This window comes from Enhydra lutris, unplaced genomic scaffold (assembly GCF_002288905.1).
Source record: "Enhydra lutris kenyoni isolate GAN:26980312 unplaced genomic scaffold, ASM228890v2 scaffoldscaffold23, whole genome shotgun sequence".
NCBI classification, from domain to species: Eukaryota; Metazoa; Chordata; class Mammalia; order Carnivora; family Mustelidae; genus Enhydra; species Enhydra lutris.
In genome coordinates this window covers 934,813-962,441 of record NW_019154107.1, presented here as the reverse complement: position 1 = coordinate 962,441, position 27,629 = coordinate 934,813, and the positions used below count along the sequence as shown (strand labels likewise).

General features: G+C 41.6%; 1 protein-coding gene across 1 annotated transcript in view; it reads right to left on the bottom strand.

The window, feature by feature from the left end:
• Positions 1-27,629, bottom strand: part of LOC111150527 (protein phosphatase with EF-hand domain 1) — a 98,066-nt gene that overhangs the window by 58,740 nt on the left and 11,697 nt on the right. The window contains exons 2-5 of the mRNA XM_022508019.1: positions 17,260-17,387; positions 16,547-16,607; positions 8,326-8,489; positions 998-1,112 (exon numbers count right to left, since the gene is read on the bottom strand). Coding sequence (XP_022363727.1) covers positions 998-1,112; positions 8,326-8,489; positions 16,547-16,607; positions 17,260-17,387 — 468 coding nt within the window. The remainder of the gene's footprint in view (positions 1-997; positions 1,113-8,325; positions 8,490-16,546; positions 16,608-17,259; positions 17,388-27,629) is intronic.

The window sequence follows — 27,629 nt, the reverse complement described above, 5'->3', positions numbered from 1 at the left end:
CCCCCCCCCCCCGCCCTGCCAGGACCTAGGAAAAACGCCCGCCCCCGCCCGGGGAAACACCCCCCCCCCCCCCCCCCCCCCCGCTGAGATGCATCATCTGTCAGGCAGAGGTGCGGCGGCCCATTCGGTTGGAATCGAACTCGTGAAGGTGAGTCAGAAGCCGGAGTCTGGGCATGTGCCCCGTACCCGGTACCAATGCGTCGAGTCCCTACCACCGCTACGAGGCGTTAGCGAGGCAAACGGTTTGACTAGATTGTCAAACCCACTTCTACCTGCCAGCGGAAAAGAAACACAGGCTAAAATTGATTTGGAAAATCACAATTACTGTTTTGTAACCTAAGGGCCTAATTAGAAGTTAAGGGAATCGCTATTCCTTCCACGCACCCCATTCTCAGACAGTTGCAAGCCTGCTGAACACCAACTGTGTTGAATTTCACTGTGTACTGTTTCTGGAAGCAATATCCTGCCAGGCTGGCCTATATGATAACAAAATCTCAACTCTTGTTATTTAGAAGAACAAGGAACAGATTTCTGGGACATTCCCACTCTTCTAAAAGCTGCAGCGACCAGTTGGAAAAATCTAAAACGGCAGCCAAGGGCAGAGAAGAATTTAATCTCCACCCAGCCTTGGGCTTTTCGCCGGCCAGCATCAGTGGCATGCATGAGGCCCACCTAGGAAAAGGAACACGGAACGAAGATAATGAGAGCTAGACGGAGGGCAGAGAACGCTTATGCCACCCATGGGTGGTTTTCCATATTAAAATGCTGCCTGCCTTTATAAAAAGCTATGAGTTCTTTAATTTCTCACATAATTAATTCCTGCCAGCTGGTATGCAAAACAAAGACAAGATGGGGAACAGTATTATCATGATAGATCGCTCTATATTAACACTTCTCCCTTAATACAGTCCAATTTACACAGTTTTCAAGCTAAGTAAATGAGGTAGAACCAAGACGTTCCTAAATATTAATTCGGCAGCTCCACTCCAAAACTTACCACAGATTGTTATCTCTTTGGTGGGAGAAGTTTTGACTTGAGTGAAGTTCGGCATTTGCTTCAGGACTCTCTTTGTTTCAAAGAGCACCTCTAGGACATAATGCGCGTGAAGAATCTGTGGGCGGGGCGGAGGAAATGCATACAGTGAACTAGTAAGAAAGGCAGGACAGGGTAGAAAGCTGTAAGAGGGGGGCATACGAGCCCATTTCAGGAAGCTGTATTACAGGATAATCTCTAAATGAGTCTCAGATAGATTATTCTAGCACTGTGCCTGGCATACAGGAAGCCGTCACTAGAGATCTGTAAACGGAATGAATGAATGGTTCCTAGGGCATTTATACTTTCCTGTTCTTAACTGACATCGCCCATTCACAGAACGTCTCGATGGTTCTGGGTCCTTAGAGCCCAGGAGACATGACAGGGAAGAAAAGGAGACTGCCTTGCTCCAGGGAAACAGGCAGACAAAAATAAATCCATAGAAGAGAAGGAAGGACAGGAGAAAGAGAGAGGGAGAGAGCGACTGTGGAAGCGGGGCTCCTTTGCATTTGTTGGGGACATCCTGCCACATGGAGTGGCAACCAGGTGGTGGCGCTGGCTTCACAGATCTCCCAAGGCAGCCCGAGCAGCCCCAAGGAACCCCTGAGCCAAGAATCCCAGGTGGCTCAATGCTGGATGTACAGACGTGAGCGTATACAGAACAGCAAGTGCATTTATATACTAGTCTAAATATACAACCTATTCCAAACCCAAATAAACCATTTGCATCACCTCCTATTATGACTATTCCGTTGCCCTCCTCCAGTTACAGTGATGACGACATCTTCATTTGGACAGATTTACTCCGCTTTCTCTGCTGGGCTTTTGTTTGTTTGTTTTAAATCCAGTGTGTTAGTCTCTCTTTTTTAAAAAGTATAAGATATGCCAAATACATAATTCCCAAAGAAACAGAGCCAATGCAGATGTAACAGATGCTAACACCACTTCATGGGTCAGGACTGTTCCCATGACTTGAAAGGGGCTAGCCGAAATCAAGATGTGCCATGAGAGCCAAATACATACTCGTTTTCAAAGACTCGGTGTGTGAAAAAATAAAAAAGTAAAAAGTCTCATTAAAAACTTTAACGTGGACTACATGTCAAAATGATAATAATTTCATCTGTTGGATTAAATAAAGTATTAAAGTTATTTTCCTTTTTTAACATTTTTTAAAGTTTACTTATTTTAGTAACCTTTACTCCCACATATAAATTATATAAATAATTTATATATGATATATAATAATATATATAATAATTATATAAATTATATAAATATAATATAATAGATTTTATTTCTATTGGACACCACTGGTTTAGATTATTAAAGGCTGAGAAGGATCATTTCTACATACTGTTCAGATACTGCTTTGGGTATGGGTTTCAGAACAGATGGAATCCTTTTCTCCTTCGGAAAAATCTGGTCTCATGGTATCTTAAAATTTTTATTTGCATAGCTATTAAAATGACAAAACTATTTCCTATCCCAGACCCCAAAAACATGATTTAAGTTTAGAGAATTTTCACGATTAAATCTACATTTTTTTTTTTTGAGAGAGAGAGAGCAGGGGGAGGGGCAGAGGGAAAGGGAGAGAGAGAAGCTTTTTTAATTAACATATAATGTATTATTTGTTTCAAGGGTACAGATCTGTGATTCATCCGTCTTACACAATTCACAGCACTCCCCATAGCACATACCTTCCCCAATGTCTATCACCCAGTCCCCGCACCCTTCTACCCGCCTCTCCTCCAGCAACCTTCAGTTTGTTTCCTGAGATTAAGAGTCTCTTACGGGGGGGCGCCTGGGTGGCTCAGTGGATTAAAGCCTCTGCCTTCGGCTCAGGTCATGATCCCAGGGTCCTGGGATCGAGCCCCACGTCGGGCTCTCTGCTCAGCAGGGAGCCTGCTTCCCTTCCTCTCTCTGCCTGCCTCTCTGCCTGCCTGTGATCTCTGTCTGTCAAAAAAAAAAAAAAAAAGAGTCTCTTACGGTTTGTCTCCCTCTCTGGTGGGAGAGAGAGAATCTTTAAGCAGGCTCCATACCCAGCAGGGAGCCCAATGTAGGACTCAATCCCATGACACCAAGATCATGACCTGAGCAGAAATCAAGAGTAAGGCACTTAACTGACTGAGCCACCTAGGTGCCCCTGATTAAGTATACTTGTTAAAGGGGCGCCTGGGTGGCTCAGTGGGTTAAAGCCTCTGCCTTCAGCTCAGGTCATGAGCCCCGAGTCTGGCTCTCTGCTCAGGAGGGAGCCTGCTTCCCTTCCTCTCTCTCTGCCTGCCTCTCTGCCTACTTGTGATCTCTGCCTGTCAAATAAATAAATAGATCTTTAAAAAAAAAAAAAGTATACTTGAAGGACAGGAATCAGGATTTGAAAGCAATGTGAGAATTAGGAGGAAAGATGGATGTCGATGAGTGGAGAGACCCATATTTCCTGACTCCCCAAGACCTAATGAACTGCTAAAGATTTTCCTACAAAAGCATTTTAAATCCATTCAATCCACAACTTGAGTCAAATCTTGAATGTGAACTTTCCTTTAGCCCCATTTTAAAGGAACAGGTAAAATACCTTAATACAATGACTTATTTCACTTTGCACATTTAGTCTACTGATTCCCAAGACTGGCTTCAGTGTTACCTGAACTTGCTACTGCAGATTTTCTGGTCCATTTGTAGCACTAATTAGAGTAACTGGTGTCTGAAAGGGCAGTTTTGTTTTGTAAGTTAAAAAAAAAAAATCACTGAGAATATATTACAACAAAAAATTCCTATTATTAAAATGGTTTTTCAAAAAAAAATAAATAAAATGGTTTTTCTCAGTCCTTTTTCTTTCCTTTTCTTTCACTTTATTATTATTATTTTTTTAAGTAATCTCTACATCCAGCATGGGGCTCAAACTCACAATCCCGAGATCAAGAGTTGCACGCTCCACGGACTGAGCCAGCGGGGTGCCCCGGTTCCTTTATTAATAGGCTAAAATGATGTGGCTAATGTCAGTATTTGCTTACAATGCTGTCTTTCAATAACATTATAATTGTGTTTACAGTTGCAATATTTTATTTTATTTTTTTAAGATTTTATTTATTTATTCAACAGACAGAGATCATAAGCAGGCAGAGAGGCAGGCAGAGAGAGAGGAAGGGAAGCAGGCCCCTTGCCGAGCAGAGAGCCCGACGCGGGGCTTGATTCCAGGATCCTGGAATCATGACCCGAACCGAAGGCAGAGGCTTTAACCCACTGAGCCACCCAGGCGCCCCTACAGTTGCAATATTAAATACTCAAAAAAGTTAAGTTGGTTTCTACATTTATAGAGCTGGTCAGAGTAAATAGCAACTGAAATAAAATATTCATATTCTTTTAAAGGCAACGAGGGAGGAATATACTACTTTTAAAGGATATTTCTCCGTATCAAATAACGAGTTTTTAAATGAAGAAAAATCTCATTTTTTAAGTTGAAATAAAAAGTTAAATAGTAAAAAGGAGTATAACTGAAAAGCAATTTTCTTTCTTCCCCAGACCTCAGTCCCTGTCCCGAGAAACAATCACTGTTAAGAATGCCTTCATTATCTTTCTGAGACATATTCTATGTGTTTGCAAGCATATAAAATTAATATAACCACATATGAATATGTAATATTAATATATAACAAAGAAAGAATGTAAATAACTATAATCAGAACTAAAAGTGGGGACATTACCACCAACCTTAAAGAAATAAAAAGAATTTTAAGAGAATTCTATGACTAATTACACACTAACAAATTAGATAACTTAGATGAAATGGACAAATTCCTGGAAACATACAAATTCCCAAAACTGATTCAAGATGAAATATAAAATCTGAACAGATCTAGGACAAGTAGAGATTGAATCAATAGTCAAAAACCTCCTAACAAGAAAAAGTCCAAGACAGGGAGCTTCACTGGTGAACTCTACTGAACATTTAAAGAATTAACACCAATCCTTCTTAAACTCTTCCAAAAAAATTGAAGAGGAGGAAACAATTCCTAACTCATTTTATAAGGCCAATATTACTCTAATACCAAAGTCAGACAAAGACACCACAAGAACATATATATCAATATCCCTTACGAATAAAATGAAAAAAAAAAAAAAAAAAACAACTTCAACAAAATACCAGCAAACAAAATCCAATAAAATTTTAAAAGAAGCATAGACCATGACCCAGTGGAATTTATTGCAGGAATACAAGATGGTTCAACACACACAAAAAATTAATCAGTGTAATATATACATTAATAGAATGAAGGAAAAAAACACAGGATCATCTCAATTGGTGGAGAAAAAGTATTTGACAACATCTAACACCTTTACATGACAAAGCCACTCAGAAAATTAAGAATGGGAGAAGACTTCCTCAACATGATGAACGGCATTTATGAAAAACCCACAACTAATGTCAAACTCAATGGTGAAAGATTGAAAGCTTTCCCACTAAGATAAAGAACAAGATAAGCATGCTTGCCCTCACTACTGCTATTCAACATTGTAGTGGAAGTTCTAGCCAGAGCAACTAGGCAAGAAAAAGAAATAAAAGTCATCTAAGTCAAAAAGGAAAAAATAAAACTATCTCTATTCCCAGATGACATGATCCTGTATATAGATCGTCTCAAAATATACACACACACTACTACTAGAGCTAATAAATGAACTTAGCAAAGCAAAGTGGCAGAGTAAAAACTCAGCCCACAAAAATCTAGTGTCCTTTTATACACCAACACTAAATAATTCAGAAGGGAATTAAGAAAGCAATCCCATTTACAATAGTAATCAAGAGGATAAAATACCAAGGAATAATTTAAAATAGTAAAGGAATTGTGCACTGAAAATTAGAAAACATTGCTAAAAGAAATCAAAGACGACATAAATAAATGGAAAGTCATCCTGTGTTTATGAATTGGAAAACAATATTGTCAAGATGGTAATACTGTCCAAAGTGATCTACAGATTCAATGCAATCCCTAACAAAAGTTTTTTTTTGTTGTTGTTGTTTTTTGTTGTTTTTTTGTTTTTTTAACAGAAATGGAGATGTCAATCCTGAAATTCATGGAAAGGGAACCCAAATGCCAAAACAGTATTCAAAAAGAAGAACTTAATTGAAGGATTCATACTTCCTGATTTCAAAACTTAACTATAAAGCTATAGTAATTAAGACAATGTGGTATTAGCATAAGGAGAAACACATACACAAATGAATAGAATTGGGAGTCCAGACATAAATCAATACATCTGTGATTTATTAGTTTTCAACAAGGGTATCAAGACCATTCAATGGGGTAAGAATGAACTCTTCAACAGAAGGTACTAGAACAACTGCATATCCACATGCAAAGAATAAATTTAGACCCCTACCTCATACCATATACAGAAAATAACTGAAAATAGTTCATGGAAATAAATGTAAGAGCTAAAACTATAAAATTCTTAAAAGGAAACATAAGGGGTAAATCTTCATGACCTTGGATTTGGCAATGGATTCTTATATATAACACAAAAGCATAAGCAACCAAAGGAAAAAATAGATACATTGAACTTCATCAAAATTAGAAATTTTGTTACTCAAAGGATGTTATCAAGAAAGTGACAAAATGACCTACAGAATGAAAAAGATTTCAGATCATATATCTGAGGGGTGCCTGGGTGACTCAGTTGATTAAGCATCCAACTCTTGGTTTCAGCTCAGATCATGATCTCAGGGTTGTGGGATGGAACCCCACATTGGGCTCTTTGCTCAGCTGTGGGTCTGCTTGAGATTCTGTCTCTCTCTCTCACCCTCTCCCTCTGTCCCTCTCCCCCCCACATCCTCTCTCTCTCAAATAAATAAATAAATATTTTTAAAAAAATCAAATATCTGGTAAGAGATTTGAATCAAGAATATATAAAGAACTCAATAATATAAAAACAAATAACCTGATTTCAAAATGGGCAAAGCATCTGAATAGACATTTCTCCAAAGAATGTGTATAAATGCCTAGTAAACATGGAAAGCTGTTCAACATCTTCAGTCATTAGAGAAATGCAAGTCAAAACCAATATGAGGTATCAGTTCACATGCAACTAGGACAGCTATAATAAAAACACAATTAAAAAGAATAAACAAAAGCAACCAAGAAGTGTTGGCAAAAAAATGTGATAAAATTAGAACCCTCATGCATTGCCAGTGGAAGGTAAAGCGGCACACCACTGTGGAAAACAGTTTAGCCCTTCCTCAAAAAGTTAAACAGAGTTACAATACGACCCAGCAGTTTCATTCCTAGGTGTATATACTCAAGAGAACTGAGGACACATTCATACAAAAACCTGTAAGTGAATGTTCATAAAACCATTGTTCATGATACCCAAAAGATAGAAAAAAAATCCAAATGTCCATCTACTGACAAATAAACAAAATGTGGTATATCCATATAACAGAATATTAGTCAGACAGAGCAATAAAGCAACAATGAAACATGCTATGGCATGAATGTACCCTAAAAACATTATGCTAATTGAAAAAGCCAGACACAAGAGGCTACATATTATATAATTCCATTTGTTTGAAATGTCCAAAACAGACAAATCCATAGAAACAAAGTAGAATCATAGTTGCCAGGGGTGAGGGAGGAGGGAATGGTAATGAGTATGGAATTTCTTTCTGGGATGGTGAAAGTGTTTTCGGAATTAGATACTGGTGATGGTTGCACAATTTAGTGAATGTACTAAAAACCACTGAATTGTACACATTCTTATTTATTTATTTTTCATCAGAGAATTGTTGACACACAGTGTTGCATTAGTTTGAGGGGTCCAACACAGTGATTGAACAACTCTATACGTTATGCTATGTTCACGCAAGTCCAGCTCCCATCTGTCACCATAGAACTCTATTATAGTACTATCGGCTATATTCCCTACGCTGTAGCTTTTATCCTGATGACTTACTCGTTCTGTAACTGGAAGCCTGGATCTCCCACTCTCTTTCACCCATTTCACCCATCCCCCTACCCTTAAATCACTCACTTGAAAATGATGAATTTTATGAGATGTGAATTACATCTCAGAAAAAGAAAAAGGAAATGCTGTAAGCCTATAGATAGACAGGAAGTTTCTGTGCATCCGAGGAGACTTCTATTTAATAGGTTAAGCAAAGCAGAGGGTAGCTCTCACTTACTATGAAACTTTTCCCCCAAGGGAATGCATTTCAGCTATAGTATTTTCATTCATTCATTCACCAGATAGTCACTGAGCACATGCTCTGTATAAGAATCAGGGCAGTATCTGTATCCACTTGCCTGTTGTTGCTTGAAGGCCTCAACAAGTAAATCAATGTCAGTAAAAGTGAGAGGAAATTGCAGCCGAGGACCATTATAGGAGTCTGGGACCTCTACGAAGGAGACATACTCCTGCCTGTCCTTGGAGTCCTGGAGGGTTCCACCAAAAAGTCGAGCAAGTAATTCTGGAAAACAAAAGACAGAAAGGGGGGGGGGATCAACATTCCCGTACTTAAATTCAATAAATAACTTTTTGACTATCGAGCCCACATAAGGCATGGGTGCTACATGTTATGAATACCAAGCTATTCCACATACAATCATGAAGAAGGATTTGTTCTCAGATCATTAGGTACATTCACAGGAATCACCCTCATCCCTTCCCAAGTGGACATTGTACCAAAGCAGTGAGCTCATTGGTGGAGAGGAGAAGGAGAAACACAGGGAAAACTGGGCAATCAAGGTACTCTGATGGTCTGAAACTCTACCTCTACATTTTTTGTCTACGCTTAGAGCTCAGATTTTTACAAATCAGGCTGAAAACATAACAATGTATGGCATTGGATTCAAACATCTGTGCTATTCAAGATCTACAGAAAATCAAACTGCAACATTCAGTTTTTTCCTGTTAAACACTTCAAATTTTACTTAGCTGTAATAGATTTCTCTCTTCACATAAAAACAGATTTTCTGACATGATTTCCTTTTTGTTCTTGATAACAAAGCAGATAAAGTTAGATGATGAACCACAGGCAGAAATACCCATAGGGCCTCTCTCTGAGAGAGACATTTGTATGTAACAGGTCGCCTGCATTGCCCATTTCAGTGGGTGCTGAGATCCAGGATCCCTTTCTTACTAGGCTGCCTATAAGACAGTCAACCCAAGAACAGAAATCTGGCTAATTTGGTTGGAAAAAGATGAAAGGGGATGTGGTAGACTGATTGCAAAAGTGACCTTGATTGTCTATCCCAACTTCTAGCCTGGATCTTTTTAATGGGATTTGCAGCTACTCTCATCAAGAACCTATTTCCCTGGGGCGCCTGGGTGGCTCAGTGGGTTAAGGCCTCTGCTTTCCGCTCAGGTCATGATCTCAGGGTCCTGGGATCGAGCCCCGCATCGGGCTTTCTGCTCAGCGGGGAGCCTGCTTCCCCCTCTCCCCCTGCCCGCCTCTCTGCCTACTTGTCATCTCTCTCTCTCTGTCAAATAAATAAATAATCTTAAAAAAAAATCGATGTCCCCAGGCTTCAGATCTGGGTTGTGGGGTTCATGACCTGTGTTGGTCTAAAGAATGTGGTAGAAGTGTTACGAACCATTGCCAAGTCAAGACCTCAGAAAGCCTTGTATGCTTCCATGCTCTCTCTTTTGAATCCATGCTACTACCACAAAGCCCAGGCTAACCTAATGAAAGCTCCAAGACTACGGGGAACCAAACTGAGTCACCCCAGCCAAGGCCATTCTGGATAAGCCATTAGCCAGCAGACCTCCAAATACATGACCAAACTCTCGCCAAGCGCTGAGACAAACTGCCAGATCGAGCCTGCCAAGGTCAGCAGGGGCACTCTGACAACCTGTAGACTTGTGGACAAAAAGAAATGTTTATTACGTGCCATTGAGCTATTGTGGTTGCTTAATACGCGGTATTATTTCATGAACAGATAACAGATACAGACGATGGTGATGTATTCTTCAACTCATTAACACTGAACTGCTATCAAGCCAATGGGAATCAGAAGTTTTCTGCAAGCAGTTTCTATCTTTTTGAAGATTTAGAGTAGACATGTTTGGAAAGTGTGATGTTAGCAGATGTAGAGAGAATACTTTTTTTTTTCAGGATCCAGTTATGCTGAGAGATTACAGTTAAGGGCTAAACTTAAAAAAAAAAAAAAACCTTTCTAAAATAAGTCATAATATTTAGTAATTTAAAATGCTTTCTAAATTATTGTGGGCCCACCCTAACACTTCTGTGGCGGTGGTTGATGATGTTTGATAAGAAGTTAAATTTAGGAATAATAAGGTTTGTCTTCAGTGTGGTCCAGCACAGTGTATTTTTCCCATTTGGATTTGGTTTGAGATTTGAGAATCACTTAATTATTCTATTTTATGTTTGAAAACTAGACATACAGAGCAGCTTGGTAAATTTTATCTCAGATTCCATTGTGCAAGCAGTAAAGCCTGAATATTCTACGGAACTATCTTAATAATCATACCATTCCATTCTTCGAGATACATCTTCCTGGCTGTACACACTCAAATATTGGGCTCCTCTTGGGAAAAAAACAATAACAACAAAGAAAGACAAAAGCAACCCCACTGGTCTCACTGTATCATCTTATAATTGACTTGTTGAGTAATCCCGACTGTGTGAGGTTGTACAAGCATGACATGATTTTCTTTTCCTGATCACTGCCTTCACCCATGCTCTGTCCGCTCTCCCTTTCTCATCAGCTCATACCTCAAGTCAATTCCATCAGTTCCAGTCATTAAAATGCAGTCTTGTTTTTTTAAGAACAAAATTAAAATAGTGTTTTTCTTCTGTAAAACAAACACAAAAAAGCTTAGTCTGGCTCTTCTTTCCATACATATGTTGACCTTCATTTCTTGTAAGTTCCATGATAAATATATGAAAAAGCACCATTTCCCTAAGCCATTTCTTAGGCAGAAGTACTCAATATGAAATATCAGTAAACATCAAAATCATAATCCTTCTGCTGACTTTTAGCCACATTAAAAAAAAATAACATAGATTCTTTTCCTAATATGGGTAGCTAATGTGAGTCATGTATGAAAACAATCAAAAGCTGTACCAAGTCGAATGCAAGTACTGTGGGTTGCAACTCAACTATTATAACTAGTAAGAATAATTTAATGAATGCCAGCAATATGTAAAGATTTGTGCAATGTATAATTGGAATGAGTCTTTACCTGTTTCACTTATAATTCTGTCATCATGAATCTAAACTAATTAAATATAATGAAATCTTGAATTATAACCAAATGATATCTTTACAAGTTGTTTTAAAGAAAATATCTCAAAACTACCCCCATATAATCTTTTCTTTTACCCAGTACAAACTCTGGACAGGGAAAATGTTAAAACCCATAATTAAAACACACACACATACACACATACTTTCTGCCTCTACCGCCCACGTGTCATTTTGAAAACAAGCTCAGATATGGCTGGGAAAAGAAAAACACCAACTGAACTGCATTTTATAGTTATTTCATTTCTCAGTTATGAATCTGGATTAAAACTAGGAGGATCCACAGAACAAACTCAATAAATGGCAAGATGGCATTTCATAAAATTCAACACGTGTTCCTGATTATTGAAAAACTCAGAAAACCAGGAATGAAAGCTTACCTCCGTAACAGAATTCTAAAAATTTAAATCAACAAGAATGGTTTTTCCATTAAGAGCATTAACAAGACAGGATGCCTAGTTTCACTGCTTCATTTTCCCATTGCTCTGCCATTTCTAGCCAACGCCACAAAACACAGAGCTGAAATAAGGGCAGTGATGACTGGGTAGAAAGATGCAAAAATAAAGTTACTTGTGGCCAGTGTGATTAAATATCCACATGCAAGAAAACTGGTGGAGAAACTCCCAGAACTGATAGGAAAATTCAATACTACAGAGGTTTGAATCACAGCTTTACTATTGCTGAGGTGAATAACCCTGGGAGGTCACCTTCTAAGTTTCCATATTCTCATCCAATAAAAGGGGATGATAACAATACTAATATCAGTGGTTTGTCATGAAGACTAAATGAAATATTTAAAGCACTTAAAAGACATGGCACATGGCAAACATTTAAAAAATATTAGCAATAATAATAAGTTCATTCACGCTATTGTTCAATAGTAGCACAATACAAATAGATATAAATCAAAGGCTTGTTAAATACTACCAATAATCACTGGAGAGATATCAAGGCGAAAATAATCTACTGATGATAGGCACAAAAAATATAAAATACCTGGGTCTTATAGGACATTTTGGCTGATATATGAAGCAGAAAGAATTGTCAAAACAACAGTTGCACCCACTCCATCCCACTCCCCACTTCCACCAGCCTCTGTTTAACCATGTACAGTAGGTTTGGCTTTCTATCTTATGGGATGGATGTGTGGAATCTCCCCATCAAGTCCTGTGAACTGGTTTCAGCAACAGAGTAGTAGTGCACAGAAATTAATGGTTGCCAGGTCCTCTCCCTCTTATGGAACTCAGGATGTCTGGACTAACCCTGTGCCTCAGAGTTAAAACCATGAGTCCAGCTCTGAAATCTAGAAATGTTAAGTGACCTTCTGGTCCCAAAATATACCATGTTTAGGGGTCCTGGCGCTTCTGCCAAACTGGGTGATGGTTGTGTGGAACCTTCCCACCAAGGAAGGCCGTCAGAAAGCGACCTAAGGCAATGTACAGCGCGGTGACCCTAGTCAACACTACTCTAATTGTAGGCTCCAAAGTTGCTAAGAGAGTACAATTTTAAAGTGCTCACCACACCTAAAGGACTTGTAACTACGAGATGATGGTTGTATTAACCAACCTTGTTGTGGTAACCATTTCCTAATATATACATATATGAAATCACCGCACTGTATACCTTGAACTTCAACAATGTTATATGTCAACTATATTTCAGTAAAGCTGGAAAAAAATATGAAACAAAATCCACCTACAGAAGTAACCTATAAATTAATTTTTATGTTACACACAACAATCAAATCAGTAAGATTCTAGGACTCTATAATAGATATGTAAGAGAATAAAAGCCTAGAAATACGCCCTAATACATATTTTTAAATGAATACATAATAAAGGAGACACTACAAACCATGTGAAAAGATACATTATCTTTTCATAATAAATACATAATCCCACAATACATAAACATGGTGGGAAAAACTGGTTAACTACTTGGACATTTTCTTTTTAGCTGTGTTCTTTAATTGCTTTTAATGACGAGGCATCAAGACTTCCTTTTTTGGTTTAATATAAAAAATCCCAAATTTATGAAGTGTTGAAATTTTTAAAAGTCAAACCATAAAAAAACCTAGAAATCCAGGCACAGCGATCCACATTTTAAATATTTCAAAGCCTTCTAAGTCTAAAAGCAGGGATTCACAAAGAAAAAGATATTTAGACTTGAAAGATATTTTAAATAGTTAATGGGTAAAAACTTCCTATACCTGATGGAAAATATTAACCTAGATACCACAGAAGCTCAAACAAACCCCACACAGGATAAAATATAAATGAAGCATCATCAAGGCTCATTATAGGCAGAGCCCTATTTTCCAATGTTACTTAGGTTAGTTTGTTTCTTCCTGAAACCCATCAGATGATTCTGTTATTTGTAATACAGTTAAATTCATTTGTCACTGTATGTATTCTATTTCGGAAATATACACGCACATTCTTTTCCTGTTTGTAATAATTTTTTTAATGGATGTGAAACATTATCATGGTTCTAAAAGTCAAAACAAAAAGGTACATTCAGAGGAGTGTTATCCACCCCCAGCCCTCTGCCCAACTCCATTCTCCCATTCTTTCTTTGTCCCCTCTTCCCACCTATCCACACATCCCCTGTAGGTAAACAAGGTCATTAGTTTCTGGTTATCCTATAGGTTTCTCCTGTATTTATTTTTGGGCGCACGCGCACACACACACACACACACACACACACATATACACACATCCTATCAGGCAAGGATTTCTCAAACAAGATGCAGAAAGTACTAACTATAAAAGGAAAAAAATTATACTACATTAAAATCAAGAATGTCTGTTATCAACAAAAGACAGCATTTAAAGATCAGGGAGGTAAAAGCCAAAGACTAAGAGAAGATATTTGCAATATGTTTATCTAACAAAAACTCATATTCTCATATGTAGAATACTTAGAGCACTCTTAAAAATTGGTAAGAAGAGAGCAGCTAACCAAGTAAGAAGATGGCAGGAGACCTGAATAGGCCCTTCACCAAACAGGATGTTCACAGGGCCACCGCACAAACAAAAAGGTGACCAACTTCAGCGCTCACCAGGGAAAAACAAACTCAAGCAGAAATGGGATACTACTACACACCGGGCAGAACGGCTAAAATGAAAAGGGTTGACAGCTCTAAGTGTTGAAGAGGATAGAGAACACTGGAACTCTCACCCACCAGTGGGAGTATAACTTGGTACAACAATTTTGTAAGAAGGTTTGTCAGTATCTAATGAAGCTGAACATGCGCATGCCTTGTCCCCAAACTTCCACTCCGGGATCGTGGTACATCTTTATTATAATCTTTGTAATAACGACCCTAGGGAATCAAGTCCCTTTGTATCCACGTCCCTTTACAATACAACACAAGAGATGGAGTTTTCCTAATCCTTGTGAATCTGTGGTGCCCTTGTAACTTGCTTTGACCCAAAAAATATGGCAGAACCAATTTTATGTGAGTTCCAGAGAATAGGCCCTAAGAGGCCTTGTAGCTTCTGCCTTTGTTCTCTTGGGATCCAGCTACCATGTAAAGAAGTCTGGGATATCCTGCTGGACAGAGAGGCTACATGAGGAGAACTGAGATATCCAAGTTCATAGCCAACACCAGTCCCAGACAGGTAAGTAGAAGCATCTAGGCCTCCCTACCCAGCCCAGCCAGGTTGAGTGAGCCCAACTGACACCAAATGGAACTAAGACAAGCCATCCCCACTGAGACCAGTTCAAATGCCCAATCCACAGAACCACGAGCAATAAAATGGCTGTTTTTAAGCCACTGAATTTGGGGGTGATTTGCCATGCAGCAATAGATAACCGGAAATGAGAATATAGCAAAAAAAGATATATATGTTCACCAAAAAGGACATGTACAAGAAGGTGCATAACAGTACCATTCAAATTACACAAACTAAAAACAGTCCAAATGTCCATAAACAATAAAATGGATATGTTTTGGTAAATTTGTAACATTTTCTTTCGCCTTTTGGGTGTGGGTTACAAGGGCATGCTTACTTCAAGAAAATTATTGAGTCCTGTACTTACAATTTGTGTGCTTTGATGTATGTTATACTTGAAGAAAAGTTTACATAAGAAGATTAAATCACCGTCCCCTTCTTGGATAAAATTTTTTAATATTTTTAAATCACCTACGGAATTTTTTGACATGCAGATTCTTTAAAATACAGAGCCTGAGTAAATGTCTCTGGGCTGGAACCCAGCCATCTGTGGACTATGAATCTCCATAAGTGATTCTGATGCACACAGCCCAGATCGAAATATTAGGTCATTAGCAAAAAGAGTGCTGCTTCATTTCATCATCATTATATTTCCTCTCAGAACTATTTTGCCAAAGAACACGAAGCACAAACAACTATTTTCAAATTGCAATTATCTAAAAGAAAGAAAATGGCAAAATCCCCACTTCCTCCCACTCCCCACTCCTCAGGTTTGGCTAGTCTACCATTTAGAAAGCTTCTACAGATCATTAAATGCTTTAATTAGTTTCATACATATGCGCTCAGCTCCAAGCATGCCATTAAAACACCATTCCTTTGCCACTGTGAAGGGCGCTCGCTGGATGATTTCAAAGGAGTTCTTAGGTGCCATATACTTTCAATTAGAACAAAAAATGGTTGGCCCAAATTTAAGAAAAATAAGTTTTTAAGCCTAGCATCTACCTTGAAGATAACAACAGTCATCTTGATTTTGCAGGAGAAACGTCTTTGGGAATAACTATAATTTCAAAATCATTTTGAACCATGCCTACATTGTCTGTCTGTGAGATGATTTACTTAGTCATTTCAGAATGATGGAATAAATGATAGACAGAGAGACAGCTAGCTCTGCCGAAAACAGAGGGCCGTGTTCAATCTACCATGTCCCCCCAGATTTGTTTCACGAGATACTCAAGATATTTTGATCTCTCGGTATGAAAATTCTGGGGAAAAAAACACGATCCTCTTTACTAAAGCTGCTATGGTACATCAACAGGTTGTGGTTCAGAGGTGTTCAACAAATTAACATTGAATGAAATCTAATTCAGCTTTGTGAAAGTGATGAAATTAGTCAAATTTAATAAATAACAATCAGAGAAAAAAGCCACCTGAACTGATTTCACGTTTGGTGTCACGAAGACAAGACAGGTGGGCATCTTTTTAATTTCTCAGTGTCCTCCCATCTTCAGACTTCACATCCCTTGATGAGGATAATTCAATATTTAATGACTGCTTTTCAAAAGACTAAGCGTTTTACTTACCTGGGTCTTTTTCATGTATTTGTGTGTAGTTTTCCAACATGAAGGAAAAGAAGTTGGATAGCTGGACAAAATAAAAATACATTAGTCAGTGAATGATCCCCAAATAGCCACTGTGGTAAATACTGTTGGCGCCCTCTCCCAGCCTCTGCCTGCCTCCCTCCTCCCTTGCTTCCTCCCTCAGCTGGTGGGCAGCACCTCCCCAGAGGCACAGGATGTCACATAGCCTCCCACCCCTTAATGGCTAAAAGGGACTTCTTTTCCACTAGGAAGCATTAAAGCTCGATTTATTACACCATTTTTGCAAGCTTGAAAAAGGCCTTCCTCACCCATCTATATTTTCTTCTAGAACTCTCACCGGTTTGCTCTCAGGAAATGCTTTCATATTTTAACTCCTTCAGATATTTTTCCCTTCATAAAAAAACAACTTTACTTCCTCCTGGGACAGGTGCCCAAGAACAGAATAAGACCATTTTTTATTAGTTAACGAGACATCTGGCAGCCCCCTTCAAAATGTAAACTTCAGAAATGAAAAATACCATCCTCTTCCCAAATCCTACTCTCTCTCCTCAGCCACTTCCGAGACAATGTCACCCTCTACTAAAGTTTTCACCAAGGTTCCTCAGCTTAAAATGGACCCAGACTTTCCTTTTCTCACTTGTGAGGGGTGAAGAGAAGCATTTTACCGGAAGAAGAGATGAGCGGGCAAAACAGACCTGCAATTGGCCTTGTTCATCAGCATATTCGATGGACTGGAAGATGGTGAGGGCATAGCGTTGTCTGGCCTTCAACCGAGCACTGTAACCGCGGTACCAGTTCTGGATGACCAACGCGGCTTTTAGTGCTGCAGCCCCACGGAATGTGAAAACCAGAGGAAACCAGTTACTATGCAGCTATGGGACAGGGAAGTAGAGGCTTCAGAAAAAAATCAGCCCACCTGGATTCCTAGGTTCTAAGGACATACACACTACAATGGGATTTACCTTTATGTTTTTGTAAAATGTCCTCAAGTCCCGAATACTCGGAGAATAATGATGGCATAGCCGATAAGAGTAGAGTTTCTGGGGGGCACCTGTGTGGTTCAGTCGGTTGAGGGTCCGACTCTTGATTTTGGCTCAGGTCATGATCTCAGGGTCGTGGGATCAAGCCCTGAGTCAGGCTCTGTGCTCAGTAGAGAGTTGGCCTGGGATTCTCCCACCCTCTGTGCAACCCCGGCCCCCACGCCCTTCTGCTTGCACATATTCTCTCTTAGGGGGGAAAAAAGAACAGTAGAGTTTTGGGGGCAAGAAGTTCTCAATATGAATCCCAGCCATGCTAATTACTGTCTGTGTGACTCTGGTAAGTTACCAAAACTCTCAAAGCCTCAGTGTCCTCACCTGTAAAATGGGGAAAATAACAGCACCTACCCCTGGCCCTACTCAGGCATATTCACATTCCATGTCCTATGAAGGAGCAATTCCATTCTTCACTATATACCCCAAAGCAATCCTCACACAGCCCATAAGGGAGGCGTATGGGGACACAAAGTTCCTTTGCTTGTGGCAGTAGGGAGTCTGACCCCAATGCAGCCTGGCTTGCCATGGCTGGAAAACAGAATGTGTAATCATGGTGGGCGCGCACCATGACCTACTAGGCCACAACTGGAAGCAATAGATTAAAGAAACCCATAGCAACATGGATGGGGCTTAAAAATACAGTGCTTCAGGGGCGCCTGGGTGGCTCAGTGGGTTAAAGCCTCTGCCTTCGGCTCAGGTCATGGTCCCAGGGTCCTGGGATCGAGCCCCACATCGGGCTCTCTGCTTGGCGGGGAGCCTGCTTCCCCTCTCTCTCTGCCTGCCTCTCTGCCTACTTGTGATCTCTGCCTGTCAAATAAATAAATAAAATCTTAAAAAATATATATATAGTGCTTCAGTGAGAATAGTTTTAGTTAGGGACAGTGAAATGTAACATGATGTCATTCTATATAAACTTAAAACACACATACACAAAGCCAAAATATAGATTTCCTAAGAATATATACAAAGGAAAAGACATTAAACAGATAGATCGGTTATTTATGGGGGGAGTGGTGAATGAATATAGTGCACGTGGGTAAAAAGGAACAAGCAAATTAATTAGCCAACATAAGAAAGGGTCTCTCACAGACCGGCAATGACAATGTACAATGAATTGGAGAAGTATGATTCACTCCAGCTTCTGTACCTGAGATTCAAATAAGAAAAGACAGATGGATAGATGAAGACTCCTCGCTCCTTCAGAGCCCTTACAGTAAGGATGAAATGAGCTACTACAGGAGAAGAGTTCATCCCCACGCCCGGTTAATAAATGGCTAAGCTAATGGCGACTATAGTGATAAGTGTTGTCTTGTTTGTGGATTATTCAGCACGCTGACTCTCTTCTGGGGCTCTGAGCCTTTGAATCATCCTGGAGCTTCATGGCTTTGAAGAAAGCGATCAGGTGAGAGATAATGAGATTTAAAATATAGTCTCTTATGCCTTCCACAAGTTTTAGAGCGAAGAGCAATCAACACCAGCTGGCTTCTTTTATTCATGCTATAATTTTTCCCAGTTAGCACATAGAAATTAAGAGTTGACTATAACAAGAACAATTTGAATTCTAAAAGCAGAATTCTAGCCTCCAGTCCCAGTATCCTTGGCTTAATACTACTGTGGTACGTGAGATATACTACTCATCTGAGGGTTTTTATTGATGAGTTTCTCCAAGACTCTCTGGTTCCAGAGACACTCATTTCGTTATTCATCTTCCAGAAGATGCCAGGAAGTAGACACAATAAGGTCAAGTATCATGATCTTTATAGGGGAACACCACAGAAAGAAGAAATAAGAGTCACTTGTTCGATATCGCCAAGCAAATGACTGGAAGGTTCAAAATCTCAAGTCTTCACCCCATATCATTACGGAGAGCCTGGGCTCACCCGCAAGGTCTGTTCTATGGGACAGCCGCTGTCACGACCAGGAACCCTCACCTCAGGGGTTCTCTCTGTTCCTCAAGCACAAAGGAACTGTCCCAGGGCTATTTACTGAGCACTTCCTGAGGGCCAGGCCATGGGTTCATTTCCACAGTCTTCACCACACCAAGAAGCTGAGACACTACTTAGTGTAGTGTAGTGTAGTATAGTGTAGTGTAGTGTAAGATCACTTAGCCCAGAAGCACAAATGCGCAGCACCAAATGGAAGCCACGTCTCACTTAACCTCTGCAGAGCTACCGACCTTCTGCTGCATCTGTTTCTTCATCTGCATAGTGAGGCACTTCTACTCAGGGTCGGCACCGCCGATAAGAAATAATCAGGCTTACTATGCACTATTTCTATCATTAATAATGGAATGAAATAGCTACCACATGCCAAGGGGCTGCTAGGAGAGATTTAGCCCCTACGAGTATCATCTCTATGTTACACACAAGGAAACTTGAGGTTCAGAGAGGCAAGTGTCTTGCTCCAATCCTAGTGTGGATTCGGGTCTTCTGAGTCCCTACTCTGGGCTCTCTCCACCATAGCCGGTTACATCTTTCCCTAATCTCTGTGTGCCTCTCCTTTCTTTGAATAGTAAGAGCCAGCCTTTATGGAATGCCTCTATGCGCCTGGCACTAAGATACACACGATACATACATTACCACTTCTACTCCTCCCCCACGCGGGCAGGTGCGTGATGGAAGCCCCCTGTCCTCTCTTGGCCTGGCTTCAGTCCAGTCCCTTGCCGGGATCTCACCCCACTCCCGTGGGGAGGAGTTGCGATCCTACCAGGTAAGCCCACAGTGCTTTCCGGGGCTGTGTTCCACTAGTAGGTGTGGAAGGCAGATGGCCATGCTCAGTTCCCTGGCTCCTACATTTCCTCTTCTGCTCCAAAGGCAGGAAGCTGAGCCCCCCGCTTCCAGCTCAGAAAGCCACCATGCCCGTTGCTGCTTGCCTTCCTCTACTAGAGCTTATGGCGCCATGAATGCCACTTACTAAGCCATCACGTGTCAGCCGTCACCCCCCACTTCCCCGATGCTGAGACCGGGGCTCTGCAGGCCACATTTCTGATCAGGGGGTGCTCTCCGCTTGGCTCTGCCAAGGGGGGTGGCAGTAGAGGGAGATGGTGCTGCTGAAGGAGGGAAGAGAGACACCCTCCTTCCTGTCTGCCTCCCGTTCCTCTTGGTGTCGCCTAAGCTGCCCCAGCAACCCCCACCCCTGGTCCCCCGCACCAGTCTTGGCTCGTAGCAACAACCGGATCCCAACTGCAGGGATGCCGCACACGCACGAGCAGCCTTGGGGCTGCCCTTCAGAGACGCCAGCACCAGCTGGGCAGCCTTATGGTCAGAGGTCTGAGTTTCAGTTCTGCAGGAAGCCTCCTCCAAGCTTCTAGATTTTTGTAATTCCTACCTCCATCTGCCTTAGCGCTCCTTCAGAGACCTTTCTGTTGCCTGGGAACAATCTGATACCCAATTACCCAATTACGGGCTCTTCCTCTTCCCTTCTCTAGTCACATCCCTCTGTGGTTTCTGCCTCCTGACCACACCCTGCAGGAGGGGCCCATCTCAGGTTAGGCCTCAAGCGTCCAACTTCCTGGACGCTCCAGCTCAGGCCCTTATGAGAGTCCCACATGGGGATTTCGAGCTCTCAGGTAGCAGCTGACAAAATGGACTTGGATCCACACCCTGCTATGGCTCCTTTGGTCCGCAGCTGCCCCAGCTCCCTCTCGGGCACAGAGAAGGAGACCAGTAGGGCACGGCTGAGGGTACCAACCTCCGACCTCTAAAGCCTCGTCTGGTTCTGAAGACGCACCCTCCCCTCTGCAAGACATACACAGCAGGGCCATTCTAGCCACCTGAGGCCTCTCCTCTGGTGCAGAAACCTGCAAAACAGCAAAGGGTAGAGCCACGGGACAGACCCTACCCAAGCGGTTGCTGGCTCCGTAACCCCCAACCCCGCCTGCAGAGTTGAAGAGCTGTGTCGTCCAGTTCTGAACTTGCTGGACAGCTTAGATCCACTTCTGGTCCTGCTGCTTCATCCCATAACAGGGCTTGTCTTCCCTGTCACATTAATTCCATGCAGAAAAAAAACAAAAACAGAAACAAAAATAAAAGCTATTGCCATATGTGTCCCAAGGGCCTTCTATTTTTGTTTCTAGAAGGAAGCAATAGCATAGGTTTAACAAGTTACCTGGCCAATTTCCTGTACCCAGCACAGGTGGATTCTCTATTGCCAAGCTGGGGTGGTTTTTTCTGGGCGGGGGGGGGGGGGGGGTTGTTTTTTAATGGCTTTTCTATGGTGGCAGTCATCATTGTGGTATTTTACATGAAATTAAATATCCATGTAGGAGGTCAATGAAGAAGGCAAATAATAAATTCAGAGCATCTGCTTTGTGCCAGGCACTGTGCTTGGTGCTTTATGTGGATCATGTCATTTGATGTAATCCTCCCAACAATCCTAGGAAGCGTCATTATCCTTATTTTACAGATAAGGAGACTGAGGCTCAGAGATAACTTGTTTGAAGGTCACGTCACTTGTCACTGGGAAAATCTAGAGTCAAATCCAGATCTCTGTAATTCCAGAAACTGGGCTTATAACCATTATACTGTATGACCCAGTGTGGCGTTTGGAATCAGCCCTAAAAATGAGACAGTGTGCCACACAGTAGTGTGTCCTCCCTCCTCCAACTTCCCTACGTCCCATTCCCTATGCTTTTCACTTGTTCCTTTGTTCTCCATAGCATGTTTTACCGTCTGACATTCTATGTAGTCGTATGTTTATTGTCTATCACTTCCTATTAGCTAAGATACATGAGAGTAGGGACTTTCTTTTGTTGGCTGCCATATCCCCAGGACCCCGGGTAAGGCCTGCCAATGGATATTTGTTGAACAAACGAACAAATACCTTCCAGGACTGTTATAATAATGACGTATGAGCAATGCACAATAATGTATTAGTAGTATGTTGATATGCGTATTCATAATAAATTAATTGATTGATTGATTAATATAAAATGCTTAGCACATTGCCTGGCACATAGGAAACACTCAATAAATAGTAGTTGCTGTTTTTTAAAAAGTAAGGGGGGAATAACAGGTCATAATTGTTTTTCTCCCAACTAACTTCTAGTGACACCCCCCTGATTCCTAATTATACATAACAGTTTATTAAAAATTTCACAAACTACTGTGGACAAACACACACCATCTCAGAGCCCAAGAGTGAAGAGCGAGAAGAATCATGCCAACCGGGATCCATAGGGCTCACTACCATGGAGATCATGGTCTTGGCTCAAACCCCACCTTGTCAGCAAGGCCTTTCCTGACCATCCTTTTCAAAATGGCCCCATGGCCCCTACTGCCTATCTCATTTCCTCACCACAGCACTTAAGACTATCTGGTATAGCATATGTTTTACTCATTTGTCATTATCTGACTCCTTCCACTAGGACATAATCTCTGTAAGGGCTGGGATTGTAGTCCGTTGGGTTAGCCACTATATCCCCCGAGTCTGGAACAGTCCCTAGAACATAGCAGATGCTCAATAAGTATTTGTCGAATGAATGAAATTGCTCTCTGGTTAAGACTTTCTGTCTTGTGTTTCTCTTCGTGCTGACAGGTGGAGTCTTAGGTTTGGTTTGTTTTTTAAATAGGAGGTTATGTGACAGTTCTTTAAACAAGAAGCTTATATTCAGAACGATAAGGCATTTAAAGACTCTCTGCTTTTAAAATTCTGCTGGCAGAGGCCTCCTGAGGAGGCATCAGGATGAGCAAATATTTCACGGAACTTTAAGGGGCCTGACATCCAGTCAGGAAGAAAGAGAGGCACAAGTGTGATAGAACCTCATTAAAATGAATTCAAACGAACTGGAAAGAGTATGAACCGTCTAGTAGCAAAAGGCTTTAAACAAGAGGAGAAAACAACCATTATCTCAGCTCTTCAAAGCGCGATGAGAATAGTCTGGCTCGGCTCTGGGACCACAGTTTTCCTTGCTATTTTTGTTCACAGCTATTCTGTATCTGCCATCTGCTAGAGTGTGTGACTGCCACAGGGAGACTTCCAGCTTCACTGGAGAAACAGCTCAAAGCACATGCCTGGTGGACATGAGACGGTCACAAAGCCTGCTTCTTGGGCAGCAAGTAAGACAAGAACCCAGCAGGCTCGCCCATCCACAAACTGTGGCATCGCTGCACAGCAAGGGTGCGACACAGCATTCTGGTCCCTGGAAAGCATTTTTCTTTTTCTTTAAGATTTTACTTATTTATTTGAGAGAGAGAGAGAAAGAGAGCAGGGGGAAGGGCCAAAGAAAAGGGAGAGAATCTCAAGCAGACTCCGTATTGTGTTTAGGAGCCATGAAGCCTGGTCAAGGGCATTGCCCCACTAGGTTAAGGTTTGAACTGATGCAAGCCTAATCCTGCTGAGGGCGGGGTACCCCCCCCCCCCCGCCCCAAAGGCTGCCAAGGGCCAGATAGCTCCGCAGGTAAGCATGGTCTGGTAAGTCTCGCCTTTTCCTCTGATCCCCGTATATCTCTCAAATAAAGAGCTCCTTGCTAATCTGCCACAAACATCTCTCAGGCTTGTGGGCCAGAGCAACTTCAAGGAGGTAAATTATTCTGTACCTAGGACTATGGAGAACTTCAGATGCGTCCAGTGATAGACGGTTTCCTCCCTAGGCTGATGTCTGTCCAAGGCTCTCACAAGCCGAGCCATTAAAATACACCCTGCCTCCTGCAAAGGAAACGCCTTCTCGTTCCTACTTCTCTCCTACTTAGTTCCTCCAGATAGCGTCTCGTTTTCCATTAACCTATATCCTGTTTTCCTGCAGGCCCCAGAATAAGTTACCAAAAAGCACATATTTGTGCTACCTCCCATGGCTTTCTGAGGGACATGATTACTCAAGAAGCAAGACCCTGTCCCCCATCCCTGGTGCCAGTCTGTACCCATTATAGCTTAACTAGAATAACATGAGCTGAACACAGAGAAATTATCTGATGAGTGCTTGAGTCCTTTGATGTCCTTTGCACGAATGTAACCCCCACCCCAAGTAAACGGCCTATATAAGAAGCTCTAAAATCAGAATAAAGAGGGAGATGCCTGACTACTGACCAGAACTCGCTGTGTGGCTCTCTCATTCCTCTCGCGGACACTGCCCCTCCTTCGGGGACACCTGGACCTGCCGAGGCTGGACCCCGGTAGTGTTGCACATGGAGTCCAATGTGGAGGTCGATCTCACCACTCTGAGATCATGACCTGAGCCTAAACCAAGAGTCGGACGCTTAAGCGACTGAGCTATCCTGGGGCCCCTGCAAAGCATTTTCCTTAAACATGAGGGAAATAGAAGGCAAGCATGAGGCCCAGTCTCCAAACACTGACAGGCCTCTTAAAACTATCACTTTCCCTAAATGACAAGAGATCTTAGTTCAGTCACTCTTGGAAACCTCTGGTGCTCCAGTCAAAGAGGGGCAAGAATTAGAGGACATTTCTTTGACTTCTTATTTATACATGTACACACCCACCCAGCAACCCATCCACATGGGATAATAAAAATAAACTTTGAATTTGTAATCTGGAGACTTCCATTTTAGTTCTGACTCAACCAGTTGACAACCATGTAAACTTGGCCAGGTTGTCTAACCTCTCTGGTCCTCAGCATCTCATGCAAAAAATGAAAACTTGAAATTATGTGATCTCTAAGATTCTCTCCAGTTATACAATGTTCTAATTTATCTTTCTATGTTTTTTAAGGCCACAGCTGCAGCCTACCTATTATTGCACAGAGCAAAGCTGAAAGTAAGCATGCAAGGACAAAATAGGACATGTACCTGTGAACACTCAAATCAGAAGCTTCTGGACAAAGAGGACAAATTCTAAAGGCTACTCAAAAAAAAAAAAAAATCTGAGTCATCCCTGTTGAAAAATCCAAGTCAAGTCGCTAATATCCTTGGCTTTTCCCATCAAGGAATTGTAGCAAAGTGTGCTAGCAAGTGGCCTGGGAACATTAAACACTTCCCCCATCACTTACCTTTTAAATTGCCTAAAGTATGATTACTGTGTATGATCTCTTAACTGGCTCGACTGATAGCCCACAGAAGACCGGGCGGCGGGTGGTGGGGGGGGGTGGATGAAGGAGAAAGTGAAGACAAGAGGGGGCTGGGAGACAGATACACATGGGAAGGGACTAAGTCCAGAGGTTTCAATGAAGATCAAGAGATCAGAAAGTGGGATAATCCTAAAGACCGCAGAGGCCGAGCTGATCCGAATGGCCACAGGGGCCAGGAAATGGGAGCGAGTAGCTCAAGGAGAGTGAATAAGTAGATGCTGGGGCTTAGGTGGTCAGGGACACCAGCGCATTTGTGGTTGTTCATGGGCACAGTGAAGCTGCTCAAGATGGTCCCAGGTTGAGTACACAGAGTCTGCGATGGATGGGGAGGGTGGGAGAAGGCAAAAGCAAGGAAGAGCTAAGAAATGGCACTCCCAAAGGCTTGGAAAACAGAACTCAGGTTGTACAGGATGGGGACAGTCTTACCTTTTTACTCGGAAACATTTTCAAGCATCTGGGGAAAGGGGAGAATAGTAGTCGTTCATATTTTGTCTCCTATACATTCTCCTACTCTCTCCCTCTCGCACTCTCTCCACGCATAATAACGTCATGTCTTCAGTCTCCTTTATTCTAGAACAATTCCTTAGCCTCCCTTTCTCTTTAACGACCCTGAAATTTTTGAAGAGCACAGGCTAGTTATTTCAAATAGCCCTCCATTTGGATCTGTCTGCTACTTCCTCCTGATGAGATTCAGGTTATATATTTTGGTAGGGACAAGTGCTGAGTCTCTCTCAAGTGCGTCGCATCAGGAGGTGCGTGGTGTTCACTGATCTCATTATTGCTGAGATGAACTTAGATTATTTGGTTACTGCGGTGTCTGTAGAGGTTGCTTGATGGCAGCAGGCTTGAGCAAGGGGAAGCTGGGTAAGGTTAGAGGGGCCCACAAGCGACCACCAGGCTGAATGCAAACAGGATCATTGGGCGACCCACCCGGAAATAACCATAGACCCTCGCTGACCAATGGGCTATTTACAAGAAAGCACAGGTACCAAAAAAGGAAAATTCCGTATGTTCCCATAACTCCTCACCTTCCCCCTCCTTAACTACAGCCCTTCACCACTGCCTCCTGGCAGACAGTCTCTCCTCTGCTCTCCTGCCTGCTGCCCCCTTGCCGTGTATCCAATAAACCTCCATCTCCTTTGTTCTGCTTCAGGTGAATTCTTTCACTGCTCATACTGCCAGGCTCCAGTGTCTACCTAGAATTCTCTACTGCAGGCATATTTGCTTCCTCTTTATAATTAACAAACAATTTGCAGGAACGTGCTTTAGGACCGTGTATATATTCTATTCTCCAAAACACCCATGGATAATTTTTGCCCAAATCAATTCTTTCTTTCTTTTTTTTTTAAAGATTTTATTCATTTGCCAGAGAGAGAGAGAGTACACACAAGCAGGCAGAGAGGCAGGCAGAGGCAGCGAGAGAAGAAGGCTCCCTGCCAAGCAAGGAGCCCGATGCGGAACTCGATCCCAGGACCCTGGGATCATGACCTGAGCCGAAGGCAGCTGCTTAACCCTCTGAGACACCCAGGCATCCCCAAATCAATTCTTCCAACAGTGATTGCAAAAGAGTGATTTTCTAACTCTTTCTCTCTACATTTATTAGGATTCAGATTTTTAAATGCCCCCATTTAAAGCCTTCTTTTATTCAACAGGGCAATGGAACAACACAAAGACCACATAAAGCCCATCTTATGGAAGTTTCCATAAGAACTGAAATCCTTGGCTACACCATAGTTCAGGAAAATAGGAAGCTTTAACTATACATTACCAAGCGAATAAGCTAAATCAGTGAAATCAGGAAAACCAACAGTTTACAAGTAACTGTGACCTTTCTGCCTCACGAATTTCTGCCAATTTTCTAAAAGAATCATTATCATGAAGATCTCAATTTTTAAAAAAACTATTACATTTTTGACACCTGAAAAAATGTTCATCATCACTAGCCATCAGGGAGATTCAAATTAAAACCACATTGAGATACCACCTTACACCAGTTAGAATGGCCAAAATTAAC